The sequence below is a fragment of the Dipodomys ordii genome, unplaced genomic scaffold (genome assembly GCF_000151885.1).
Source record: "Dipodomys ordii isolate 6190 unplaced genomic scaffold, Dord_2.0 Scaffold1, whole genome shotgun sequence".
NCBI classification, from domain to species: Eukaryota; Metazoa; Chordata; class Mammalia; order Rodentia; family Heteromyidae; genus Dipodomys; species Dipodomys ordii.
The window spans coordinates 38,138,620-38,166,227 of NW_012267217.1; the positions used below are offsets into that span (position 1 = coordinate 38,138,620).

At 40.7% G+C, this 27,608-nt stretch overlaps 1 protein-coding gene across 3 annotated transcripts in view; it reads left to right on the top strand.

Moving 5' to 3' along the window:
• Positions 1–21,537, top strand: part of Cflar (CASP8 and FADD-like apoptosis regulator) — a 34,514-nt gene extending 12,977 nt beyond the window's left edge. For all 3 annotated transcript variants that reach the window (XM_013011960.1, XM_013011968.1, XM_013011976.1), the window contains exons 2-10: positions 467–887; positions 3,862–3,967; positions 5,857–5,992; positions 6,622–6,698; positions 8,631–8,679; positions 11,903–11,952; positions 12,892–12,973; positions 17,845–18,355; positions 21,250–21,537. In XM_013011960.1, coding sequence (XP_012867414.1) covers positions 517–887; positions 3,862–3,967; positions 5,857–5,992; positions 6,622–6,698; positions 8,631–8,679; positions 11,903–11,952; positions 12,892–12,973; positions 17,845–18,355; positions 21,250–21,388 — 1,521 coding nt within the window. In that variant the 5' untranslated portion in view covers positions 467–516 and the 3' untranslated portion in view covers positions 21,389–21,537. The remainder of the gene's footprint in view (positions 1–466; positions 888–3,861; positions 3,968–5,856; positions 5,993–6,621; positions 6,699–8,630; positions 8,680–11,902; positions 11,953–12,891; positions 12,974–17,844; positions 18,356–21,249) is intronic.
• The last annotated feature ends 6,071 nt before the right edge of the window (positions 21,538–27,608 follow it).

Genomic DNA, 27,608 nt, shown 5'->3' on the forward strand with positions numbered 1-27,608 from the left:
TATTTGTGTTACCATAAAGAGCTTATCTTTAACAGAGCCCCCATTTCTTCAAGTTCTTATGGGAGAGTTAACTCTTCTGACAGTACTTTCCCCACTCACCCGCTTAGTCATTGGGCTTTTTTTTCCTTTCCTCCCCCAAAAGTCAATGATCTCACTGATCGTAATTTTGTCATTATTGTAATAGCCTACTTTACATTCTGAAAAGTTCAGATAAGCCATATGGGAGTTTTTGGAGTATTTTGCCTTTAGTTTCATTTCCTTGAACATGTAGGTTTTCTTTTGTGTCTCTTGGTTTCTTGATCATTTTTGGGTTTTGGCTTTGTCTACTAAGGATCCTTTTTTTAGATTTTAAAATAGGAATTTAATCTACTCAGGAAGGCCAGTAAAAAAAGGAAGTGTTTATACTTTGAGTTGTAGGCATAAATTACTTTGATAAAAGGGTTTAAAGAAAATTCCTCTCTGACAGAACTCTTCCATTGGAAAGAACTCTGAAAGAAATGAAGAAAGCTCTCAGAAATGAAGTTGATTCGTCAAGACCTATGGCTCTCTTTTGAGTGGACGGGAACTTTGTTGATGCAGTTCTTTATCATGGCACTGTGCCAGGTACCTTCTGCAGTCATCCATCAGGTGGAAGAGGCACTCGATGAAGATGAGAGGGAGAGACTGCTATTTTTGTGCCGGGATGTTGTTACAGATGAGGTTCTACCTAATGTCAGGGACCTCTTGGATACTTTACGTGAAAGAGGGAAGCTGTCTATCCCGGGCTTGGCTGAGCTGCTCTATAGAATGGGGCGGTTTGACCTACTTAAGCGGATCTTAAAGATGGACAGAAGAACAGTGGAGGCCCACCTGCATGGGAACCCGCACCATCTTGTTTCGGACTATAGGTAATTCATCAGCTTTTCCCCAGATTGGACTGGTGGGAAGGAGGGAGATGGGGTAGATTCTACTGAATGGTAGAAACGAGGACTGTGAGAAGTCAGAGTACTTTATCTTACCTCTGATCCAACTGCTGTCTAGTTCCACTTCATTTCCTTTGAACTCTCTGAATTTTTCTAAGTTTTATTTTTTTTGGTTGTTGGTTGTGGAACTTGAACTCAGGGCCTGGGCACTATCCTTGAGCTTTTCTGATCAAGGCTAGCACTCTACCACTTTAACCCACAGTCCCATTTCTAGTTTTCTGGGGGTTAATTGGAGATAAGAGTTTCATGGACTTTTCTGTCCGGGCTGGCTTTGAACCATAATCCTCAGATCTCAGCCTTCTAAGTAGCTAGGATCATATGTGTGAGCCACCAGTGCCCAGCTAGTTTTCTTTTTTAAAAATTGTCATTATAAAGATGATGTGCAGAGGAGTTACAGTTAAATAAATTAGGTAATGAGTACATTCCTTTTTGGACAATGTCCCTCCTTCCCTGACTCGCACCCAGTGAACTTAATTCTTAAAACACAATTGCCTGAAGGAATTGAGTAAAAGATCACAATGAAAACGTAGAGGACAGATGGTATACGTGTGGCTGAAGGATAGAAAGACAAGGAAGCAAGATAGGAACAACCAAGAGCAAGTAATTCTTGCCAGTCTTTGATAGTGTGAGGGCTGCAGTGGTATTTCTTATCTGATTTTTCTGTGATGTCACTCTGGCAATTTCCAGTACTGAAAAAGGAAATAACAAGTCTCAACAGCCTTCCTCACACTACTGTAGAACTCAGATCTCTTCTGAATCCTAGCTAGCCATTCCTCTGCTGAGGACGTTTTAACGGTGGACTCCCTTCTTGTGGTTCTGCCCTCCAGAGGCTCTGCAGGGCCCAAATAAGAAAATCTCTTCAGTTAACCAACCTGTGATCTCCCTGCAGGATAAAGAGAGAATGGCTAGCAAAGTCTCCTAAATGTAGAAAGCCTTTGAGTCCTTTCTTATGTTCACTTTAAGGCTCAAAGGGCACAGAAGCCACCAGAAAGACTGAGTTTTCTGGGGGAGAAGAGAACATGTTTCTTTAAAATGGCTGTTTCTCCAGGTCACTAGCCTTTTATTCTATCAATAATCAATAATCATATTTGGGGATGATGTTAAGAACCACACTCAGAGGAGAGCTGAAAGCACTTGTGGCCTTTGGAAAATGCTGAGTTGAGGATGAAAGGCCTGTTTTAAGCCTTGGACCAACTACTTATGTATATTTTTATATATTACATATTTATATAGGCCTTGTAAGCTAAGCCAGTCACTAAACTTGGTCTGACCTTTGCTTTCCAATTTGTATATTGAAAAATAATAAGACCCAGCTTCACAAACATGAGCATCAGTCACATTAATTTACTATATCAATTTACTTCCAACCTCTTATAACATCAGTGATCTTACACACTCAGGAGACACCAACAGGATTCCTGAGACGAGGTAAGTGCCATCTCCTCATTCCCACTGCCTTGCTGTGATGAGTGGAGACAGAGGGTCAGACTCTTTCTAAGATGCTGTTAGGTGAAGTAGAGAGCTTAGATTCATTTTTTTCTGTCTGTTTAGCGAGTTTCATTGTGTTTAAGTGTAGCTAGATATTTTGTTAAGCTCTAGGGCAAAATCACTGAAGAATTCCCATGCCTAAGAATCTGAGAGGCTTCTTGGGAAAACAACCTTCTAAGAAGCAGTCATATTCATGGTAGCAATACTAACCATGAGGTTGTCCCAGGAGCCCTGGAGTAGGAAATTTTGTAGACCAAGACATCTCAGGTTAGATTCCTTAGGAGGACTAGGGTTAACTCAGATATTTCATTGTTTTAGGCTCAAAGCATGGCTTCTGGATCAACAGCAACTGACAGCTTGTTAAAAAGAAAAGCAGTGGTAGGGAAATAACAAAGGAGGAGGTAGCAAAGCTCGATAGGAAATGTACTTATTACCTTGCTCATGTAACTATGACCCCTCTGTACAGCATTTTCACAATAAAAAACATTAAAAAAAGAAAACCAGTGCTTTTCACTGGACATTATATTTAAAATGAACTATACAGCTTGTGAGTGGGGATGGGAGGAAAAAACTGGGAGAGAGCAAGGGAAGAGTTGACCTTGTCCAAAAAGAAATGTACTCATTACTTATTTAACTGTAACTCCTCTGTATATCATATTTGTAATAACAATAAAAATGAAAATAAAAAAAGAGAAGAAAGGCTACTCATAAAGTCTATTTCTAGCTTTCATGTTAGTTATGAAGGCCAGTCATTTAGATGGTCAGTTCATTTCATTGCTAGGGGATTTTTAAGGGAAGTTTCTGTTCTCTGGGTTTTTTTTTTTTTTTAGTTGGAAAGGAAGGTACTATGTCCTATTAAAAGCCAGACAAAAGCCAGGCACTGGTGGCTCACATCTGTAATCCTACCTACTCAGGCAGGAGAGTAAGATCTGAAGACTGCTGGTCATAGCCAGCCTAGGAAAGAAAGTCTGTGAAACTTATGTCCAACAAACTACTCAGAAAAAGCTGGAAGTGGTGTTGTACTCAAGTGGTAGAACGCTAACTTTAAGCACAGAGGGGCTCGGGGACAGAGCCCAGACCCTGAGTTCTAGCCCCAGGACCAGAAAAAAAAAAAAGACAAGATAATTTTTTTTTAGTTTCCTTAAGCTCTCTTCCTTTTTTATGGGAGGAGGAACACATTCACATGCAGACAAAAGCTAGTTTTTTAGCAATTGTTGGCCTGGATAGGAATGAGTTTTTTTCCCCCTTACTCATAAAAAATCAATTATTTGATGCACAAAATATAGAAAACCCTTTAGCTTAAGTTATTGAAGTATAATCTTAACAGCACAGCTACATTTTTCTTTAGGAATGGGTTCTTAAGAGTTCTCATTAAGCACTTCTTTACTAAAGAAACTTGTCTTGTTCACAGGGTGCTCATAACAGAGATTGATGAGAATTTGGCTAAATCTGATGTGTCCTCGTTAATTTTCCTCATGAGGGATTACATAGGCCGAGCTAAGACAGCAAAGGACAAGGTGAGTTTTCTGTTTTCTATTCCCAAGAGCCTATTAGAAGTTAGGACTGCTTCTTATTGTTTGGAGAGAGGGAATTCATGTGAACATGCCATATTAGTAGAAGTCTAAGGGTTTGTTTTGTTTTCTTCATAACTTTGATGCCAAAATAATTGGTTTCTGAAGTAAAAATAAGTAGGTGTAGCTTTGGTTCTTTCTTTCTTTTTTATTGTCAATCATGGGGCTTGAACACAGGGCCTGGGTACTGTGCCTGAGATCTTTTGCTCAAGGCCAGCACTCTACCACTTTAAGCCATAGCTCCATTTCTGATTTTTAGGTGGTTAGTTGGAGATAAGTGTCTCATAGCCTTTCCTGCTGGCTTTTAACCGTGATCCTCAGATCTCAGTCTCCCGAGCAGCTAGGAAGACACCACTACCCAGCTCTTGGGTGTTTCTTTTATCCTTAGGTTTGATCCTATTTCTGTAAAATAAATAGACCTGGTTTATACATTAGTTCTTCCCCTAGTTTAACATTACCTGCAGGGTTAGGAAGTCCCACCTACTGATACCAACTAGAGAAAGTCAGAAGAGCTAGTCCATGCTGGCAGACTATAATCTTACTTCTCTTCAACTAGCTCAAGTCCATGTGAGGTCATGAGACTGCATGCAGAGCCTGTGTGAGAAAAGGAAGGTCCTTGTGACCAATACACCTGGGAAATGGCCTGTGTACAGATTTGTGTGAAGACCATATAGATATAAAGGTTTTAGAGATATTGTAATTGATGGAAGACTATCTAAATTCTAGCCTTGCTTGGTACTATAGGCCAAGAAAAGTCTGCATCTCTAACTAATAACAATAGGTCCTCAAATGATTAGCCTGCCTCTGAAGACTCTGATTGGTCATTGATTGAGAAATTGTTCATGTTCCTTTATGTTAAAGTTCATTTCTGAAATCTGGGAATACAGGGTAACAGGTGCTCTCACCTCAGATGTCAAATGAGAAGGAAAATGAGAAAATACAAAGTCTGTTTTGGTGTCCTCTAATCACTTTCTGTCATTTTTATATGTTTAATTATGTTTGTTATTATTATTTTAAAAATGAAAATAAAGCAGTTCAGCACAAAAGAAATTAAAAAAAACAAAAATCCTGCTTTCACAATCTCTGTAGCTCAAAACAAATGAATAGCAAAGCGCCTAAACCTTTTTGTGTAATCACCTGACCTGGAATGAGCTGAAATGTCCAGCATTTACTAATACAGTTTAAGAACTGTAAGACTGAATCACTGGAATTTTTCATATACTACCTCCCCCTCAGCTACCTTTTATTTTCCTTTTTGTTAAGGAAAGTACTTAGAGCTTCCAGTATAGCACCAGTGTGATCTTTGTTGAAAGAGAATGAACTCAGGAGTTTGTTTTCAGGCCTACTCTTTCATGGTACATTTATTTATTTGTTTATTTACTTATTAACTTATATCAAAGATAGGGTTAAAGTAGAGAGAAATAGAAAAGAGAAAGAAACATTTTCTGCTCTCCTAGAAGGAAATGGGAATTAAAGTCTCCTATTTTTTTCCAGTTAAAAAAGTTTTTTTTCAGTTACTGGAGTTTGAAGTCAAGACTTTTAGGCAGCTACTCTACTACTACCTGAATCATGCCCCCAGTCCTCTTGGCACTCCTTGACACAAAATAGCCCATCGTCTCTCCAACATAGGAACAACATGATAACAAAAAGTGACATTTTCTCTGAGTCAAATTCAGGAGGGCAATTTACTGAGGACAGATATATTAGGGTCACTAAAGATCACACTGGAATGGCACATCTTGTTACATTTTCTTATTGTTGTAAATCTCATGGTCTGAGGTGTTCATGAGTTTATTAACTCCACTCACATTTGTTTCTTTTTGTGGCTCTCTTAGAGTTTCTTGGATCTGGTGAATGAATTGGAGAAACTGGATTTGATTTCTCCAGATCAGCTGAATTTATTAGAAACATGCCTGAAGAATATCCACAGAGTAGATCTGAAGATAAAAATACAGAAATATAAGCAGTCTGGTAAGAATAATCTTGGCCTCTCAGTTTTCTAAAGTGTGTTTATTTTGTACACAGTCGAAATGGTTGGTAGATTCATTCACTGAGTGGGTGGATAGACTATTCCAGTGGATGAATGTCCGCATCTCACTCCTGGCCTGTGACTAGAGTGCACATATCTTTATACTTTCCTATCCCAGATCTGCCAACTCCATCACTACATCATCCAAACCACAGCATTTCAGCCTTCTGCAAAATACTACCAATCAGTTCCAGTATCTGGTTTTTAGGAGTCTGTACCTTAATTTACACAGGTGGTGAAGCTATGTACATTTGGACTTTTGAATGTGGTGAACCTTGTTGCTGCCTAGCTGCAGTATTTAGCCTGATCACCACCCAATTCTGACTCTAGTGTCTCTGGGGTACCATAGCTACCACGCTTCATTAACCCCCAAGTTTCACCTGTCTTCTTACATCAGCATTCTCCCTCATACTACTCACCCCATGGTCTTTTAGCCTGAGCTTCAGCTTGGGTCTGTCAGCTGGTCACTACTATTGAGTTCTAGCTTTAAGATCATAGTTGAGACCCTCTGGTCTACAGAACACAATAGTTTATAGATCTTAACTCAGTACCTTTTTTTCTGTTCCAATAGTTCAAGAATCAGGAACAAATTCTCTGGGCCATTCTCTAGTCTCTGTCTCCAGCTGGAATCTCAAGGAACCTTTAAGGGTAAGTCTGGAGTCCCAGGGAATGTGTGGAATCTCAGCAGGAGTTTAATAAAAACACCTGTTCTTCTAACATGAACTTGAATGTTAGAACACATTGTGATAAAAATGTGTAGTTGTTTTAAAAATATGTGTAATTTGTTATGTTAACAAAGTTAAATGTTGATTGAGATATTTGGAGAAAACAGAGAAATACATATGGTGCCAAGCAAATCTCTATCAGACTACTCAAAGACAACCATGGTTTTAATAGTTTGGGATATTTATTTCTAGTCTCTTTTCTATGTGTGTGTTAATATGTATAACTATATGTAGACTTAGATACAATTTTTTCATTATTCATTTGTTTCCTTGAAGATGTGTGTATAGAAAAAAAATTGGGGGGGGGGTGTCGGTCATGATGCTTGAACTCTGGGCCTGGGCGCTATTCCTGAGCTCTTGAGCTCAAGGTGAGAAATCTACCACTTGAGCCACAATGCTACTTCCAGTTTTCTGGTGGTTAATTGGAGATAAGAGTCTCATGGACTTTTCTGCCCAGGATGACTTTGAACTTCGATCTTCAGATCTCAGCCTCCTGGGTAGCTAGGATTACAGGCGTGAGCCACTAGTGCCCAGCTTAAATTTTTCTTTAAAAAGTTTTCAGAGTGTTTTCTTCTTACTTCCCAAAGTTAATCATTTCAGATGATTCATATATAACAACCTCTAATCATTATGATGAATAATTTTTATTTTCTGGGTGTATCTTAATGTATTTAACCATTATAATGTATTTGTTGCTTCCATTTTTTATAATTACAAACTGCTAAAAAGTCCTCTACTTATCTCTGTGTATTTGTTTTTCTACTAAGCTTATTTTAACAAGTTCAATAAAAGTTTTGTTCTAAGGTTTTTGAGTTCATGAACATAAATGTTACATAATCACTTGTTGTGTTGGTAGTAAGCAGTACAAAGTCTCATTGTTCTTGGGTTAGTATTTTACCTTGACAAGAAGAATGGTAGTATACGCTTGTCCTCATCCTATATAAAGTTATGCAGAATTTGTAGTGAGGACTTAAGAGTGTAATTGTGTGGTTAAACTCTTTCATAAATGTGATGAAAACATTAACCACTACTTTAATATAAATAGTGTCTTGGAGAATATGAGCAGTAGGAGATACCACTGAGCAATAGCATTTCAGAGCTAAAGTGGATATTCAGGATTGCACTGTTGCATCCATTCATTGATCAAAATAAGGAAACTAAGGCCTAAAGAACACTAAGTGTCCATCTCCAGCTACTGGCAGGCTGGACCCAATCCATACTCCTCCCACTATCCAATGATATTCCTGATAAGCCACAGTTTTATAGCACTAGTGTATCAATCGCTTTTATTTCTATCCTTTCAAATCTTCATTTTTATTTATTTTTCAATAAAAATGATTGGAAAGTTTATTGATCAGAAATATGGAAGAGAAAGAGATTATGTCTCTGAGCTTCTTTTACTCAAGGTGAGAGCTCTACCACTTAAGTCACAGTGATATTTCCAGCTTTTCTGAGATGTTTATTGGATAAGAGTCTAATGGAGCTTCCTGCCCAGGCTGGCTTCAAACCACAATACACAGATCTCAGCTTCTTGAATAGCTAGGATAACAGGATGAACCACTGATGCCCAGCAACATGTGATTTTATTAAGCTGTTTCAAAACATTCTAATATGTTTACCATATTTATGTTTTTTTAACTTTTCATTTTTCAAAAAGAAGAGCTGCCTTGTTTTATTGGCAGTATAATATAGGATTTACAGAGCTAACCATTCTTGCTATTCTTTTTAGATAACGGTGAATGTGATATTTTTTTCTCCCTTGGGTAAGAATTCTATTGAGATATTTAAAGAAGTGTAATATAACATGCTTCTGGGAAAAAAAGAGTGTGACCTTATTCTTTATATATTCTTCCAGAATGGAAGAAACAAAGAACAAAGACTTGCAGAATATCATATCATCCAAAGTAAGACCAAATTTTTATATCCATTATTTATACATTCTTGATAAAGTACGTAGAAAATGTTGCAGAGGATGGGGTAGAGCTCAGTGGTCAGTGCTTGTCTAGTATGCATGAGATCTGGGTTCGATCCTCAGCCATAGGGGGGAAAAGTTATAGTTAGCTGGAGGTGGTATTTCACACTTATAAATCCATCTTCTAGGGAAGCTGAGGTGGGAAGGTGGGAGGATCACTTGACCTCAGCATTTTTCTTTTATTTGTTTATTTAGTGCCAGTATTGGGACTTGAATGCAAGGCCTCACATTCTTGCTTAGCTTTTTGATCAAGGCTGGTGCAATACCACTTGAGTCACATGGCCACATTCAGCTTTGTGTTGGTTAACTGGAGATTAGAGACTCTTGGATCTGTCTACTTGGGTAACTTAGAACTGTGATCCTCAGATAAGCCCAGGCTAGGCAACAACAGGATTCTATCTTCTGAAAAAATAAAAATAGAGCAAAAATTGCATTTTAGAGTTGGTTATTTCTGGGCTGCAGGCATGGCTCAAGTGGTAGAGCATCAGCTGAGCAAGCAAGACTGACCATTGTGAGGTCCTGAGTCCAAGTCCTGGTACCACCAAAAAAAGGTAGAGTTGGCTATTTTTTCTACACATTCTAACTAAGCTTTCATAAAGGAGTTTAACTCTTAACTGAATTTATTGGCATTTCTAGTTACCCAATGAATTAGCTCATCTAAATCAGAATACCATCGTATTCCATCATGTGCATCATCTTTGCCATATTTTTAAGGAAACTATAATCAGGCCATGTTAAATATTAATCCAACCACGATAATAGACCATGTTAAATCAAATAGCTAGTAGCAGGAAGAAGAGCAGTTAATAGGTTCTTGCTGTATAGTCCATTTCATATATCTGGACACTCCACCATCTCCTAAGAAAGAAAACATTCAATTAAAAAAATGAGTCATGGGGATTGGGGAAAAAGATGGTGGCAAAACAACAGGGAATTGTCCTAGCTCTCTCTAACCAAACAGAGATTGGGGGTCCCAACATGTACTTCTCCCCAAGAGCTTGACAACCACAAATACAGAAACAAGCAGAGAATCACAGAGCTGAAGAAAAACAAACATACAAACCAAAAAACCCTTCATAATTTGCACACATAATGACAGAAAATCACAAAGAGCCCTCCCCCATCCTCCCATCCCAAGCTGGCAATGTGGCTAAGCCTGGAAAGTGGCCCGTGGCTGCCCTCCACTCCAGGACCAACTCGCCAGGACCAACTCGCAAACTGCAGCATTCAGACACAGAAAACTCCCACAGCACTGGACCTGGTCAGCGCAGAGGTGAGCAACTGCCACACCCAGACCTGGAGAGCTCCCGTGCCACCGTGGAGAGGCTCTGCAGGGAGCCAGAGTGGTTTGGTGGCAGGAGCAGCTCGGCGGCCACCTGGGACCCAGGACCCGACCGTCAAGGCTGCAGCAGGCATGGAGATTGGCCACAGCACTGCTGGTCAGCCCACAACCAGTTCCAGGATCAGTAAGTACCCTGCCAGGGACCCCCACCTCACCAGATCCGTGCTGGTAGTGACCTCCAGCTCTTGGCCAGGACCCTTCCTTGCCACCCAAGAAGAGGCACCACACTTGAAGAGGACAAAGAGGTCAGAGTCCTTCCTCTTCCCCTGACCCACGTGGTGGCTTCAATGGGAGGCCACCAGGACTCATACTGGGGGTCTAGGACTCTGCGTCCACCACAGCCCTGGCTGTCAGCAGAGAAACCTGGCCTCTTTGAAAAAACAGCCAAATCTGCATACCCGCTGGAGCCTACCCCTTCTAAAGCCCTTAAGCCAGCAGCCCAGGGCTGGCCACCTGAGGAGAGAGAACCAACCTCCCCCCACCCTTGGGAACTCCACACCTCCCACGCACATGCCCATCCTAGAGGCCTGAAGTTGTCTCCCCAGCCCTCTGCAGCAGACAGGTCCAAGTGGGCAGCTGATGGCGTACCTCTCCCAGGTAAGGCACTGAAAAGAGGACGCACACATGTCCACAACCCAGCAGCCAGGTGCTGGCCACCTGAGGGGAGAGAACCCACCTGGGGCCAGAGCTCAAGCTCCTGCACACCGGTGGGAGTCCCACCCCTTTCAGAGGCCAGCCCCTGCTACAGACCAGACGGAAATCCTTTCAGCTAGGCCCTGGCCAAGCACACACAATGCTGCATGCTGGTCTGGGGACCCAGTGTGGGCTAACCCAGTGTAAGCTAGCCTGGGCCAAGCAAGCGCTGCCACCTGCCTGGGCACAAACAGGCCAAGCTCGGGCCATGGTCCTGACAATCCCTGAACCCAAATGCATATATCACCATGCAAGATTACAAGATCATGAGCAATCAAGACAAACCAAATCCAAAAGGCAACAATAATCCAGAGGAGGACCTCAGTGAGAGTGAAGAAGAGATGGAGGGTAAGAGAGCCATTCAAGAAATGATGACAGAACTGGTTAATGAAATTAAAGGGGAGATGCAAAAACAATTTCAAGAGTACAAAGAAAACCCAGGACTTAAAAAGACACCCTATATACCTCATTAAAAGACTAAATTGACACTATGAGAACTGATCTCAAAAGCATAAGAGGTTCAATTTCCACAATGCAAACCACAGAGCAATTATAGGTAACAGAATAAGTGAAATGGAAAATAGAGTAACAGGAGTGGAGGATAAAACAGAGGAGCTAGAACAAAGTCAAATGCATAGTAAAAAACAAACAAACACTGAGAACCTACCAAAATGAAGTCCAAAAATTGGCATACTCAGCTAAGAAATCAAATTTATGCATAATTGGATGGACAAGGGGGAATAATTTAATTGTAAACGCATTGAAAACTGATTTAGTAAAATAGTAACAGAGAACCTCCCCAATATTAAGAGAGCAAATCTTACCTAACAGAAGCATATAGAACCCTAGTAGACAGGATCCAAAAAGAAACACTTCTAGACATACCTTCTTTCACTGGCATGTGAGCAGTTTTTCTTCATAGTCCTTGTGGAGGAGGGCAATTGTGAATTTTCCTATCAGTCAAGTTTTTCAGTATGAAGTTGGAACTTCTACACTAGGTATGGCAAGAAGGAGAGATATAGTTGAAGAAAATAAGCAAAGAGTGCAAAGAGTACTCAGCCAGCATGGGGGTGGGATTAATTCTCTTTCTATTTTGTAACATTTCTCTTTCATTCTCCAGAAAAACCTGTGAAGATGCCCATTCAGGAATCAGGAGCTTTTTGGCTTCAGGTATGTAATGTATTTCCTTATTTGGTTGGTCATATATATATATATTTTTTGGGGGGGGGTCCGGTTGTGGGGCCTGAACTCTGGGCTTGGGCGCTGTCCCTCAGCTCTTCAGCTCAAGGCTAGTGCTCTACCACTTGAGCCACAGCATCACTTCTGGCTTTTTTTCTTTTTGCTTATGTGGTGCTGAGGAATCGAACCCAAGGCCTCGTGCATGCAAGGCAAGTCCTCTACCACTGAGCCACCTTCCCAGCCCTGGTAATATAGTTTAAGCACAGTATCTGCAAAAACAGATTTTTAAAAACACCTGTCCATTAAGAATTCTTTGTGATGATGGGTTTCTCCAAATGTTGTTCTCCTAAGAACTGGTCAACCAGAGAATTGTGGACGTAGCAAAGAGGATATGTTAAAGTAGATTGATTTGGAGTGAAGGAAATTCCAAAGTGGTTCTTCTCCTCAGGGAAGAGTGATTTCTGAACAAATAAGTAGGCAGTGACACTACCGAATCTTGGTTTGCTCTGTCCCCCTTCCCCATTCCATTCAGCTAGTACCTCCCTCTCCTTAAAGAGGCAATAGAAGACCTCTTTTGGACTGGTTTGGAAAGGTATCTTTATTTCTATTTTAGGTTACTGTAGAAACAATATTACTACCTTCTTTCTGCTTCAAAATATCTTTCTTGTGCAAGGCTAAGGCACATGTAGAGACTATAATTTTCATTAAAATTGACAACTGAAATAGCTTGTCTTAAGCACAGTACCCTAATAGAAGAAAAAATTGGTATTCACAGGAAATGTCATCTGTGATGATTTAAGGCAGTAGCTATTGAGTGACTCATCTGCCAACGTGATGTTTAAGTAAATCCAAAAGAAGAGCTGTTGTAGGAGGGGGACTTATGGAAGAGAACAGTATTCAGAGTGATTCTAATAGTCTTTTTCTTTCCAGCCCAAGACTCAAGAAAGATACAGAATGCAGAGCAAGCCCCTGGGAATTTGTTTGATAATCAATTGTACTGGTAATGATACAGGTAAGTATGGAAGCTATAGATTAACTGATGACCTACAGTGAGATCATGAAAAACACAAATACATTGGATTCATCAGTATAATCAACACTCGCTGCCATAACAAAGCACACTAGACTGACATTTTTTTCTCATTCATGTCATAGTCTAAAATGGATTGGGCTGGGGGAACTTTGGACCACTGAGTGGCTCCATCATCTTCTGAGACATGAAAGTGATAGGTATCATTTCTATCCACATTCTGTTGCTTAAAACTCAATTAGGTGGCTCCAGCTAACTGTAGTGGACATGGGTAAATTAGTCTAGCTATGTATCAGGAGAAAAATGGAATAAACTTGGAGAACACATAGCATGCTCTACTCAAACAGATAAAACTGTGAAAAAGTTGGTATACTTTAATTTTGCCTTTCCATCCTAGATGCTGTAGCAGGGAACAATTCTGGGATCCAGGAAACATTTATATTAGAAGATAATCTGATTTCCAAAATTATTAGATTCGATTATTTCACCAAGTATGAAAAGGTTTTCTTAGAGATATTAAAATGATCTGAGCCATGTGTTACTTGGGTCTATCATCCTATACTTAGTGGTTGGTCTGCCTGTGTGTCACCATCATTTAGATCTAAATTCTTCTGTTCAGTTATTGTGAGATGTCTGACTCAAACTGAATCATTGGTGACACATCAAAAGAGAATGAGAAGCTCCTGGATAAGTGGAATAATGTTCCTCTCATTATTTATCTTTCTCAACATTCTCTTAGCATGAGTTAGGACAATCTGTGAAGCTCACTTAAAAGTATAAGATAATGTCAAATTAGCAAATATGAAACTGAATTTCCCAGCATGTCAGATATTTTCTTATATCCCATTTTTTTTGTTTAGATGTGAAAAGTGCTGTTTCTTCAGGGATAGAAAGTTGTATTTTCCTTTTTAGCTATTAAAGCAGGCACTGACCATTCATGCCTGTAATCCTAGCTGTTTGGGAGGCTGAGATCTGAGGATTAGGGTTTAAAGCCAGCCCTGACAGAAAAGTCTATGAGATTCTTACTTTCAATTAACTGGGAAAAGGCTAGAAGTAGAGGTATGACTTAGTTGGTAGAGTACCAACCTTGGCAAAAAAGCCCAAGAGAGGGCTAGAGGAGTTCAAGCACTGTCCTGAAACAAAACCAAACAAGTATCTTTTCTGTGAGTCACTTCCTGTTTTAAAAGACACTATGTAATTGTCTTCTACTTCTGTTATCAGCCTTGTTTTATTCAACAGAAAAATTCCCAACATCAGTGAATACTCTCATACACATATCTATTGCAGAAAGAGAATCAAGATAAAATCAATTCCTGTTTGAATTTAGAAGTTATTGTACCTAAATCTACCCCTGAGCTTGCTTCCCTGGTTGGATATGGGTCTCTATGGGAAAGGGACTACATGCCTATTTGTCTATCTCTGCATTAAAGCAGCATGATTGGAACTGGGCCCTGTAATGTAACTGGATAGGTTTGAATCATGGCTCTGCCATGTCCTAGCTTGTAGCCTTGGACAACTTTCCTAGTCTCTTTAAGACTGTTTCTCTGCTGTAAAGTGGGTTGGTAACAGGACCTGTCACAGAGTGGGGGCGGAGTGGAATGAGTGAGTTTTCTATTCATAAAGGGCTTAGAACAGTTCCTAGCACATTGTAACCATGAGCTAATTTCCAGCAAACATTATTGTCTCATTCTGTTTATAAATTATGAATGTCAAGTGATATCAAAAGTTGGAGAAATGCTTCACTCAGACAGCAGCCATATGCTTCTGGCCAACTTGAGGGCTAAGGGAGTTGAGGGCCTACTCCTTGTTCTCATGGGAATAATGTACCATTAAGGAGGGTTTCTTCCTAGGAGCAAAGGACCAGGAATCTATAATGATGCTCTTGGTTTCCTGGGCATTCTTTTCCACTGGGCCTAAGCAGTTGTTCACTTGAAAGTCTAGTCTCATTAGTAGAATTTCCACTTAAATCAGAGTTACTCAGATGTTGCAAGACCATACTTTTTAAAGTCCAGAATGTCCTTTGTTGAAGACTCTTGTATTTCAGACTTTAGAGGGTTTTAGAGTTTAGAAAGACACACACATATATTTATCTTGTGTTCTATTCACATACCTTTTACTAATTAGAACCTGTTTTATTAAAGGTACTTGATATGTAACTAAATACACTGGCGTGACAATTCTTTTCTATCCTATATGTTTATTCTAATGGACCCTTTTCATAGAACAAGTCAAAATAGGTATGCCTTCATTTAATCTAAATGAATTCTAGATTAATGCAATCATAACACTTTACTTCATTTAATTATGGGGGCTTCATATTGATAGTTCCTAAATCTGTGAGTCGTACTGACCATGGCCTTTCCACTAGCAGCCTTATACTGACTGCAAGCTAGAAGAAAGCCAAAATTCAAGAAGTCTTTTCTAAGGAGCAGTTGTCATTTATACAGTTAAGGCCTTGTGGGCAGAGGCAGAGTAGTTAAGTGGACACAGATCTGTCTGTCCTCAGTCCATTGTTTTAGTTCAGAAAATTGACAGCTCCCTTTGGGTCTTAAGAGGTAACTTCTATGAAGAGATGTGCTACAAGGTCCCTAATTCAAAGTTTGAAATGGCTGCCTTTTTCATCTTTAATATGAATCTTATGTCTTGAATAAATACTCTTAATTTGTAAGCATCTTTACACGAATATCATTGACTCTTTACAGCTACCTTTTGAAGAACTCAGTTTAGGTACTAGTATGAATTCTATTCTAGTATGAATGATCAGAGGCTATAACTTACTCAACATCACACTGTCATCATACCTTGTCACTATGAAGTAGGCTGGGCTGAACACATGCTTTTGCTGGCCCAGTTAGCAAATGTAAGCTAGTGTGTCCCTACCCATCTTTACCTATCATCTGAGGAAAATGAATTATTAATGGAAAGCATCAGCTATAAGGACTTTGTCTTGCCAGTGATGCTAAATTGATGCTCTGTTTTCTCCCACAGCACCTCTAATATGGTGTTCTTGTACTTATTTGAAGCATTTGGGACCTGCATGTTTTTGGTTTCATTTCTGTCTTTTGTCTTTCATTCCTGTTCTATAATTAAGAATTTTCTATATCAGACCTCAGATTCTCATCCCCTTCTAACTCCTCTGTTAATGTAGGTCACACCTGTGTTAAGATCCTGCAAGGTTAGAAAGAGGTGGATGAACAGGACCTAATCTCAGATCTTGTGGGGCTGATTCTCTTTTACTCTGTACTGTGCAACTATCTAATGACTGCACTTAAGAATGAGCCCAGATAAAGGAAGGAGTTGAAGGCACCACCCTAAGTTTGTCCTATCCCTGCTGATAATATCAGTGAAAAGTTGAAGCAGTCTCATAATAAGGAAACAGAGCTTGGGATCTGATGTTTCCCTGTTTGCTTCCACCCCTAGAGGACGGAAGACTCCATGACAAGTGACCTGTGAGTTCTGTTTTGTTTTGTTTTTTGGGTCCAGTTGTGGGGCCTGAACTCTGGGTGCTGTCCCTCAGCTCTTCAGCTCAAGGCTAGCGCTCTACGGCTTGAGCCACAGCGCCACTTCTGGCTTTTTTCTTTTTGCTTATGTGGTGCTGAGGAATCAAACCCAGGGCCTCAGGCATGCAAGGCACGCACTCTACCACTGAGCCACCTTCCCAGCCCGACCTGTGAGTTCTGAAACTGGTGTGAAATAATATTTGTCTAGGTTCTGTCACTGTCTTCCTATCCAATGCACGACCAGTTCTGGGCACTGGGGTCTTGCTCACACTCTGGGGAGATTTCTTAGGCCACTATGGCTGGGCCTTTCTACCACATGGAGTTTAGTAATTTATTAGCAACCTGTGAATAATGGCCCCATTTTTTTTAGTAATGGTGTTTGTAGATTGTAGGCTAAAGAATATTGGTTAGGTTGTTTGTATCTTTTCATTCTTAAAGGATATAATAATTCATTTTGTGACCATTAACTGTGTGCTAGATAAAGAAGAAAAGTAATTAAGTACACTCTTAAGTCTGCTTATTTTTACTGATAAGGTCAAAGGATTTTATATGAATTTTCTTTCTAATGATGTGCAGGAATCACTCCCAAGTTGAATTGCTTAAAACAATATTAATTGCTTTATATCTCCCACAGTTCCCTTTGGGTCAGAAATATAGGAGCACCATAGCTGGATTGTTCCATTTCATATTTTCTTTTTTGTTGTTGTTGCCTTTTTTTTTAATTGTAAAGGTGATGTACAGAGGGGTTACAGTTACATAAGTAAGGTAATGAGGATTTCTTTCAGTGTTACCCCCTCCTTGGTTTTCTCTCATTTTCCCTCCCCCTTGACTCTCCTCCCTGCAAATTGTAAAGTTCATTTCCAACATAGTGTCTAGTGAGTATGGCTAGATTCACCCTTTGTCCCACTGTTTTGGTGGTTCCCCTTCCTTACTCCTAATCAGATAAACCTATTTACAAGACAAAATAAAAAGCAGTGAGCACAGGGAATAGAGGGGGGTTGTGGGGGGAGGAAAAAGAAATAGCTGCAAACAGTACACTAAAAAGATTCTTGTTTCCATATCTTGGAGTTCATTTTGATTTATCATTTTATATAGTCATATATACATAGCTATTGAGCTATTGTGATCCTTTGCTATGACTATCCTAGGCATATACTAATTATTACAGCATTTCTGATTTTCTGATGAGATAAGGGGACCAACCACAGGTTTGAGTGGGATTGGAGGATCACTTGTTGGTAATTCATTCACCAAGGTGTAAGTAACAGAGACTGAACAATGCATAAGATTTCTACCCAGTTCCTCTTGGGCTTTTCTAATTCCTGTGTTGTTTTCCCTATTTGTTTTCTCCAGAAGATCTTCAACGTGCCTTCACATCCTTGGGTTATAAAGTCGAGTGTTTATCCTATCTTCAAGCAGAAGATATATCCCAAGCACTGCACAGAATGGCCTGTATGCCCCAACACCAAGACTATGACAGCTTTGTCTGTATCCTGGTGAGCCGAGGAAGCTCCCAGAGTGTGTTTGGTGTGGACCAGACTCACTCAGGGCTTTCCTTGGATCAGATCAGGAGGACGTTCACAGGAGACGCATGCCCTTACCTCATAGGGAAACCGAAGCTCTTCTTCATTCAGAACTATGAGGTGTTGGAGGGCCAGCTGGAAGACAGCAGCCTCCTGGAGGTGGATGGCCCAGCAATGAACAACGAGGAATCCAAGGTCCTGAATCCTGAGCCCTACATGGTTCACCAAGAAGCTGACATATTCTGGAGTCTGTGTAGAGCAGATGTGTCTCATTTGGAAGAGACTTTCAGCTCACACTCTGTATACCTGCAGAATCTCTCCCGGCAGCTGGAGCAAGGAAGGTGAGCCACCTGGGAGGTAGCTGATCCTGGACCACTTTTTTATTGTCCTGCTATCAAAATGGGGATTATAGCTATGCTCTAATTTGGTGCTCTTCACAGAGCAGAAAAATTTTTGCTCTGTCTGAGGTTTCCTAAGGATGTGACCTAGATCTAGCACATTTTATGAACACTTTGGATATATTTCTTCAAAACTAAGAAATTATACATATTTTTTCTTATAAAAGCAATATCTACATCCATGGCCATAAAGGAAATGCAAATAACTCTGAGAGTCTATCATACCCCAGTTAGATTGGCCAACAATTTAGTGGGGATGTGGGGGAAAAGGAACCCTACTACACTGTTGGTAGGAATGTAAACTAGTATAACCACTCTGAAAAGCAGTCTGGAGGTTCTTCAGAAAACTAAACATAGACCTTTCCTACAACCTAGCCATACCACCCGTGGGCATCTACCTTGAGCATAGGAGCCAGGATATGATAAAGCCACCTGCATACCCATGGTCATTGGTGTGCTAGTCATAACAGCCAAGATATGGAAACAGCCCAGGTGTCCTACAGTAGATGAGTAGATCCAAAAAGTGTGGCACCTATACACAATAGAACTTTGTACAACCATTAGAAAGAATAAAATAGGGGCTTAGAAGGTGGCTCAGTGGTAGAGTGCTTGCCTTCCATGCACGAGGCCCTGGGTTCAATTCCTCAGTATCACATAAGCAGAAAAAGCTGGAAGTGGCGCTGTGGCTCAAGTGGTAGAGTGCTAGCCTTGAGCTGAAAAGCTGAGGGACAGTGCCCAGGCCCAGAGTTCAGGCCCCACAACTGACAAAAAAAGAAAGAACAAAATAATGTCATTTACAGGGAAATGGATGGAACTAGAACAAATCATGGGTAAGCCAAGCTCAGAGGGAACATCCACACATGTTCTCTCTGATATGCGGATATAAGATCTAAAATACACTGGGATATGATATAGTATACAAGATGCTACATACTCATACAGTGAGACCAAAGGAGGATACTCTTAGGAGAAAAGCACAAAGGTGCCCACATGCCTTTTCATAGTTACATAAAATTATATACATACTGAAACAAACTCAAAGGTATGGGAACAAGAAACCTTTTTTTCCTTTTTAGTTTTTGATGATTCTGACTTCTTGACAGATATGTATATGTACAGTATATGTATATACAGATCTGTATATATATATATCTATATAAATATACATATCTGTATCTGTATAGTGTATTTAAGTGTACGTCTTCACAAGGATTGGGGGGAGGGTACAGAATTTGAAGGAAAAGAGTGAAAAAGTGCAGCAGTGGCCTTCACTGGACACTGATGAAAGTGAATTATATAACTCGTCACTGAAGATGGGAGGAAGGGAGAGAAAGAGGAATAAAGGAAATGTACTCATTACCAGGCACATGTAACGGTAATCTCTCTGCACATCATGTCAGTAACAAGTAAATGAATAAACATAAAAATAAAAAATTAAACATCCAGCTGGGTGCCAGTGGCTCATGCTTTTAATCCTAGCTACTCAGAAGGCTGAGATCTGAGGCTACCCCAGGCAGAAATGTCCATGAGACTCTTATCTCCAATTAACCACCAGAAAACCGGAAGTGGCACTATAGCTCAAAGAGCTAGCATTGAGCAAAAGAGCTCAGGGACAATACTCAGGCCCCAAGTTCAAGCCCCATGACCAACCAAAAAAGAAAAAATCAAACTGTGGGGAAATTTTCCAAAAAAGAAATATATTCATCACCCAACTTAGGAAATGGCAACCCCTCTGTACAATAATGACAATTATATTTTTATACCCCCACCCCTCCCAAAGCCATATATATTCATTTGGAGAGACAGCACTTATGTTGAACTTAGGGTCTCATACTGCTTTCACAGTGGGAACTCTTCCATCTCGTTAGCTCAGCTTTTTTTTTTTGCCAGTAGTGGGGCCTGAACTCGTCGTTCTGGGTGCTGTCCCTGAGCTTTTCAGCTCAAGGCTAGCACTCTCCAGCTTTTTCTGCTTATGTGGGGCTGAGGAATCGAACTCAGGGCCTCATGCATGTGAGGCAAGCAGTCTACCACTGAGCCATCTTCCCAGCTCTTTCTCAACCTTTTTTCTGGCCTGTATTTCCCTCAGTGGTGAGGAAGGAACCTAGAACCTCATGGTTGGTAGGCAACAAATTATAACTAATTTATAAATTACACTTTATCATAGATATTTTTAAAAAACAGGAGAAAAGATAGCATAGTTTGTGCAGTATAGGATTCATGCTTTCTGTGGTTTCAAGCATCCGCTAAGGATTTTAGAATGTATCCTCTATGTAAACAGTTCTGATGGGTATTGGGAGGAATACTTCCCCAAGGGAAACATTAGGGTCCTAGTTTTCAGTTAAATTGAATGAAGCCATGACCAATCTCAAGTACAAAATCAATTCGCTTTTTTCAGCTGCCCCTTTATTGTAATTTAGAATGTTTGAACCTCTTGTCAAATACACTCTGGATACATTGTAGTTCTGCCTGCCATAGGCCCAAATCTCATAACTTTCCTTCCCCAGTGAACTCAGCAGGTAGGGGAGAGCTGTAAGGAGAGTGACTCATGCGTTCCAAGGTAGCTATTCCATAGTATTATTGGCTTTTATACCCTCCAGCATTTGCATAGGTGGTTATTATCTAGCTCTTGTGTTCTCAGAGTACAATTTGGCTGCCCTCGGGAGCTGGCTGCAGTGTCGCCACCTGTTTTGGATCATCCCCAATCAGCGTATGAATCATTTAGAAAGGAACAGTTTCAAAGAGCTGTCACATCTGCTGGCTGATGTCACTCTAATGACAATCTGTCTTCACTTTGGTATTTTCATGACATTAAGCTCTGCCTTTCTCATTTCCTCCAGAAAACGCCCACTTGTGGATCTCCATGTGGAACTCACCAACAAAATATATGATTGGAACCGCAGAGTTTCTGATAAGGAGAAGTATCACCTCAGTCTGCAGCACACTCTGAGAAAGGAACTCATCCTGTCTTGTATATGAAAATCTAAAGCCAGCCAGGGGCTGGTGGCTCAAGACTTTAATCGTAATTATTTTAATCCTAATTTACATCCTAATTCTGAAAACAAAATCACCATTTAAAGCTATCCCAGACAGACAAATCCAGGAGACTGTTAGCTCCAGTTAACCAGCAAAAAGGCAGAAGTGGAGATGTGCTCAAGTGATAGAGCATCAGTCTTGAGAAAAAACAAAAGAAAAACAAGTGAAAAACAAAAAAGACAAGTGAGAGCACAGGCCCCAGGTTAAAGCATCTGTGCAAGCACACACACATGCACAATGGATATTTTTATTTATTTATTTATTTTTGCTTTGGTTTTTTTGGATGCAAGGTAAGAACTTAGTCCAGGGCTGGGAATGTGCCTTACTGAGAGAGTGCTTGCCTTGCATGCATGAAGCCCTGTGTTTGATTCCGCAGTACATAAACAGAAAAGGCTGGATGTAGCATTGTGATAGAGTGCTAGCCTTGAGCAAAAGAAGCTCAGGGACAGTGCCCAGGCTCTGAGTTCAAGCCCTAGGACTGGCAAACAAAGAGAGCGAGAGTGAGATCGAGAAAGTGAGTGAGTGAGAGAGACAGAGACAGAGAGAAACAGAGCGGAGCTTAGTTCATTTGGACAATACCAAATTGCCATAGAGTTGGTAGCTTAATCAGACACTTATTTTGTCACAGTTCTGAAGACTGAGAATCCAAGATCAAACTGTTAGCAGATATGTCTGGTTAAGGCTCTGTCCTGAAAATGACAGAAAGGTATGTGATGTCTTCACAAGAGAGTAAAGGCAGAGGAAAGATGAGAAGAAGAGAGAGCCAAGGTGACTGGGACAAGCCAGGGCAGGATAGTGAGATTGCCTCAAACAACAAAAACAACTTGAAGATTATTTCTAAGTGTCTAGTATTTTACTAGACACATACATGGTCCATATCCTTGCCAACATTTGGTGTTATTATTTTGGATTTATTGGGTGTAATATGGTATTTGCTGTATTGAGTTTTTTTTAAATTTTTTTATTGTAAAGATACTATACAGAGGGTTACAGTTACATGAGTGAGGTAATGAGTATACTTCCTCTTGAACATTGTTACCCCCTCCATTGTTTTCCCCCTACCATCCCCTCCCTCCCTCCCTTCCCCGAAGTTCTTTTTTTTTTTTTTGGTTGTAATTAAGTGATTACATAATTTCCGGAAATTCACAGTATTGTGGAATAATGATGCTCATTTAAAGTCACAAGTTCATTCTAACTTTCCTGGAGCAAATTGTCTATCACAGTCTGTAATATATAACGGTGCTCACATGTTATATACCATATATGTGATCAGCAGCATGGGGATATTTGGTAGTGGTTCAACCAGATGAGTGGGAGTTCTTTGTTTCTTAAGTCCTGTTAGTTTTGTCATATCACCTAACATTTTGGATTTAGCATCCACTTATCAGGGAGACCATGTACTGTTTGCCTCTTCATTCTTGGCTTACCTCGCTCAACGTGATTCCTTCTACCTCCATCCATTTCCCTGCAAATGCCATTATTTTGTCATTTCTAATGGCTGCATAATATTCCATTGTGTATAGATACCACAATTTTTGGATCCATTCATCTGTGGTGGGGCATCTGGGTTGTTTCCATATCCTAGCTATTGCGAACAGTGCTGCAATAAACATGGAAGTGCACGTGTCCTTGTATATTGGTTCCTGTTGTTCAGGGTAGATGCCTAGAAGTGGTATGACTGGGTCGTAAGGGAGGTCAATCTTTAGACCCTCCAGACTGCTTTCCAAAGTGGTTGTATAAGTGTACATTCCCACCAGCAGTGTAATAGGGTTCCTCGTTCTCCACATCCCCTCCATGTATTGAGTTTTAAAGACTGCTTATATGTATTGAATATAAATCTCTTACCAGGTTAATTTTTACAAATACTTTCTCCCAGTCTTTGGTTTTTCTTTTCATTTTCTTAGTAATGTCCTCTATAAAGAAAAAGTATAAAAGATACTTCTTCAAAAGTTTTTGAAAAATGCACAAACATTTAGTGCAGAGTAATATTTCTTTCATGAATTGTGCTTTTGGTATTTAAGAAATCATTGTTAAGGCTGGGAATGTGGCTCAGTGGTACAGTGCTCGCCTAGCATGCATGAAGCCCTAGATTCAGTTCCTCAGTACACAGAAAAAGTCAGAAGTGGTGCTCTGGCTCAAGTGATAGAGCACTAGCCTTGAGCAAAAAGCAGCTCAGGGACAGTGCCCTAGCCCTGAGTTCAAGACCTAGGACTGGAAAAAACAAACACAAAAAAAATCATTGTTAAACCCAACATTATCTATATTTTTGCCTGTGTTATTTTCTAGAAAGTGTAGTGTTTTATATTTTACCCTTAAGTTTATGGACAAGTTCAAGTTAAATGTTGTGCAAGTTTTTTTTTTTTTTTGTCAGATGTGGAGCTTGAACTCTGGGCCTAGGTTTTGTCCCTCAGCTCTTCAGCTCATGGCTAGTGCTCTACCACTTGAGCCACAGCACCATTCTGGTTTTCTAAGTGGTTTATTGGAGATAAGAGTTTCATGGACTTTCCTGCCTGGGCTGGCTCTGAACCGTTATGCTCAGATATCAGCCTCCTTAGTAGGTAAAGTTTTTGTGTTTTGTTTTGTATTTTTTTTTTTTTTTGGTCGGTCGTGGGGCCTGAACTCTGGGCCTGGGTGCTGTCCCTGAGCACTTCAGCTCAAAGCTAGAGCTCTCCACTTGAGCCACAGCACCACTTCCAGCTTTTTCTGCCTCATGCATGCAAAGCAAGCAATCTAACTACTAAGCCACTTTCCCACCCTTGTGCAAGTTTTAAGGTCTGTGTCCAGATGTCTAATTATTCTAGCACCATTTGGTGGAATGACCCTTCTCCATTAAACTGCCACTTTTTCTTTGCAAAATGGATGCATTTGTAGTTCTATTTCTAATGTTATCATTTAATTTTATATTGATTAATTAGCCTGATATTTCACCAATATCACAGTTTGAAAATTTGATTCATATATTTAGTTATGTTTGCTAAGTAGTTCTACAAAAAGGTTTTAGTTCTGTAAGTCCAGTTATGAGTACAGCGCATCATGATGAATGTCACCTCTTTCACTGTTCCCCCCATTTTTCCTCTCCCAGCCCTACCGTCAAGTTATGTAGTTTATTTTTTACATAACGTATGACTGCATTTGCTTACCCTTTCTCCATTTGTAAGGTTTATGTCTAGATTCATTTTTTTAGACATCTAATTGTTCTAACACCATTTATTGAAATAACCCTTACACAGAATTACCACTGTTCTTTTGCAAAGTATTTTGTATAGTTCTATTTCTGGATATTATTTTTATTGATTAATTAATCTGTTATTCCTCCAATACCACACTGTTTTGATCACTGTAGTGTAATTGTAATTTGATGTTCACAATGTTGAAAGAATAGAGGCAGCTACTGTACCATCTGAGTCACATCTCCAACCCTCCCTGTCTTTTTTTCTCTTCTTGCCTTCCTCATTCCTTCCATCCTTCTCTCCCTTCCTTCCTCCCCCTCCCCCCCCGCCCCGAGTGTCACCAAACTTCTGATCTTTGAGTTCTGAGATAATAAGTGTATAGCATTTTAAATAATATACATTTGCTTTATTTTAAAGTTTACATATTATACTTGGGTGTGTATATGTGTGTGTGTCTGTGCATGCACACGTACATGTCAGTCTGGACTCTGGGCCTGGGCACTGTACCTGAGCTTTTTTATTCAAGGCTAGCACTCTGCCACCAAAGCCCTTTATAATTTTTAAAGAATCAAATAAAAATTACTTGTAAAAAAAAAGTCTAGTGTCTGTAATGTATCTAAACAATTACTATGTTAATTTTGAAATAAAGTTTGTGTGTGTGTGTGTGTGTATGTGTATGTGTGCCTGTCTTGGGGCTTGAATTCAAGGGTGCTGTCCATAGATTTTGTGCTCAAGGTTAGCACTCTTCTACTTGAGTTACAACTCTTTTTTTTTTTTGGTGGTTAATTGGAGCTATATATCACCTTCATAATTTTTTTAAACAGAGAAGAAAAAAAAAGAGTCTCACAGACTTTCCAGCCCCAGATAACTTTGAATTCTGATCCTCAAACCCCAGCCTCTTGAGTAGCTAGGGTTACAGCCAAGAGCTACCTGCACCTGTCTAACTTTTTTGGTGATTCATGCCTGTAATCTTAGCTGCTTAGGAGGCTCAGATCTGAGGATCTAAGTTTGAAGCCAGCCCAGCAGGAAAGCTCTTGATGTTCTTATCTCCAATTATACTAGAAAGCCAGAAGTGGTGCTGTGTCTCAAAGCGGTAGAGCCCTCGCCTTGATCACAAAAGCTCAGGGACAGAGCCCAAGCCCTGAGTGCAAGCCCCATGACCCCCCCCCCAAAAAAAGTCTTACAGACTTTCCTGCATAGGTTGACTTTGAACTGCAGTCCTCGTTACTCAGGCTCCTGAGTTGCTAGAATTACAGGTATAAGCCACTGGCACCCTTTTTTTTATTTTCATTTTTTGTCTGCTGTGGGGCTTGAACTCTGGGCCTGAGTGCTGTCCCTCAGCTCTTCAGCTCAAGGCAAGCGCTCTACCACTTGAGCTAAAGTGCCACTTCCACCCTTTTTTATTTTTAAAGAATAAAAGCTACTCTAAAAAACAAAAGTCTTATGTCTTTAATGTATCTAAACTCAACTTTGTTAATTTAGAAATAAATGGCATATTATGATAATGTCTTTGATTAATATGATCATGCCTATATACTTTTTTTTTCTTGAGAGAGTATCTCACTATATATCCTAGGCTGGCCTCGAACTAGCAATTCTCAGCCTCCCAAGTGGTGGGATTACAGATGTGTACCACAGTGCTTAGCTCTATATGTCTTTATACAATATTGAAGTCAACTATATTTTTTATATATTTTTTATTGTGAGGGGTTACAATTACATGGGTAAGATAATGAGCACATTTCCCATCAAGCATTGTAGTCTCCTGCTTTGTTTCCCCTTCCCATCCCTTCGTATCCTTCCCCCCTCGTTCTCCCCACCAAAGTTGTAAAGTTCGTTTTTCGACATAACGACTTGTACATCTCATTGTTGCAATGGGTCCTCCTGTATCCCTGTTTTTAGAGTTTGTTTTTTTCCTTCCCCTCCACATATACCAACATCATATATAGTGAAAGCAGGGGTTATACCATGGGGGAGGGACATACAAGGCAACAAAGACATAATCTTATAAATATGTTAGAAACAATCGTGTGAAAGATCTCTCTCTCTTTTTTTGGTCAGTCGTGGGGCTTGAGCTCTAGGCCTAGGAGCTGTCCCTGAACAATTCATGAAGTCAGCTATATTTTTAAGCAATGATATAAAAACCATCTTTTCCTCGTTATTTGGTAAAGGCTTTCTGCCTCATATTTAGGGTTCTTTTTGTTGTTGTTGTTGATCATGGGGCTTGAACTCAGTGCCGGGACACTGTCCTGAGCTTGTGCTCAAGGCTGCCTCTCTACCACTTTGCGCCACAGCTGCCTTCCCAGCTTTCTGGTGGGTACATGGAGATAAATGTCTCACAGACTTTCCTGCCCAGACTAGCTTCCAGGTGTGGCCCTTAGATCTCAGCTTCCTGAGACTCTCAGATGAGGAACCACCAGCCCCGGGCCTTCCATCTACCTCTGGAAAATCTATCTTTATCACCACGCATGCTGTTAATCATTAATTAAAGTAGGCATGCTTTCATCCGAGTTACTTTCCGATCTTGTCCACACCAGGCCAACGGAGGCTTGCGGCCTTTGGCTCACCTCGGCCGGAGCCGGCCGGGCTCTGCCTGCTTTTGTGGTTTTCGGAGAGCGACCACGGCCTCGTACACGAATCAGTTTCAGGTGCAGAGGTTTAGCACACTCCTTTTCCAGAAAGAAAGCAAGTCTGGACTGGTAAAACCGACGTGAACACCGTACCGTCTTAGCACAAAATGCGATGAAGACGTGGAGTCCTGGTCCCCGGTCACACGCGCGGAAGCGGCTCCGGGGTCGCGCGGCTCGCCGCCAGGAGCTGCTTCGCAGGAGTTGGAGTTGAGGGAGGCTGGAGGGAGAAGCGCGGGGCGGGACCTGGAAGGGGGACCCCGGGAGGGGGCCGGCGGGGGCGGGACCAGGAAGGGGGACCCCGGGAGGGGGCCGACGGGGGCGGGACCTGGAAGGGAGAACCCGGGAGGGGGCCGACGGGGGCGG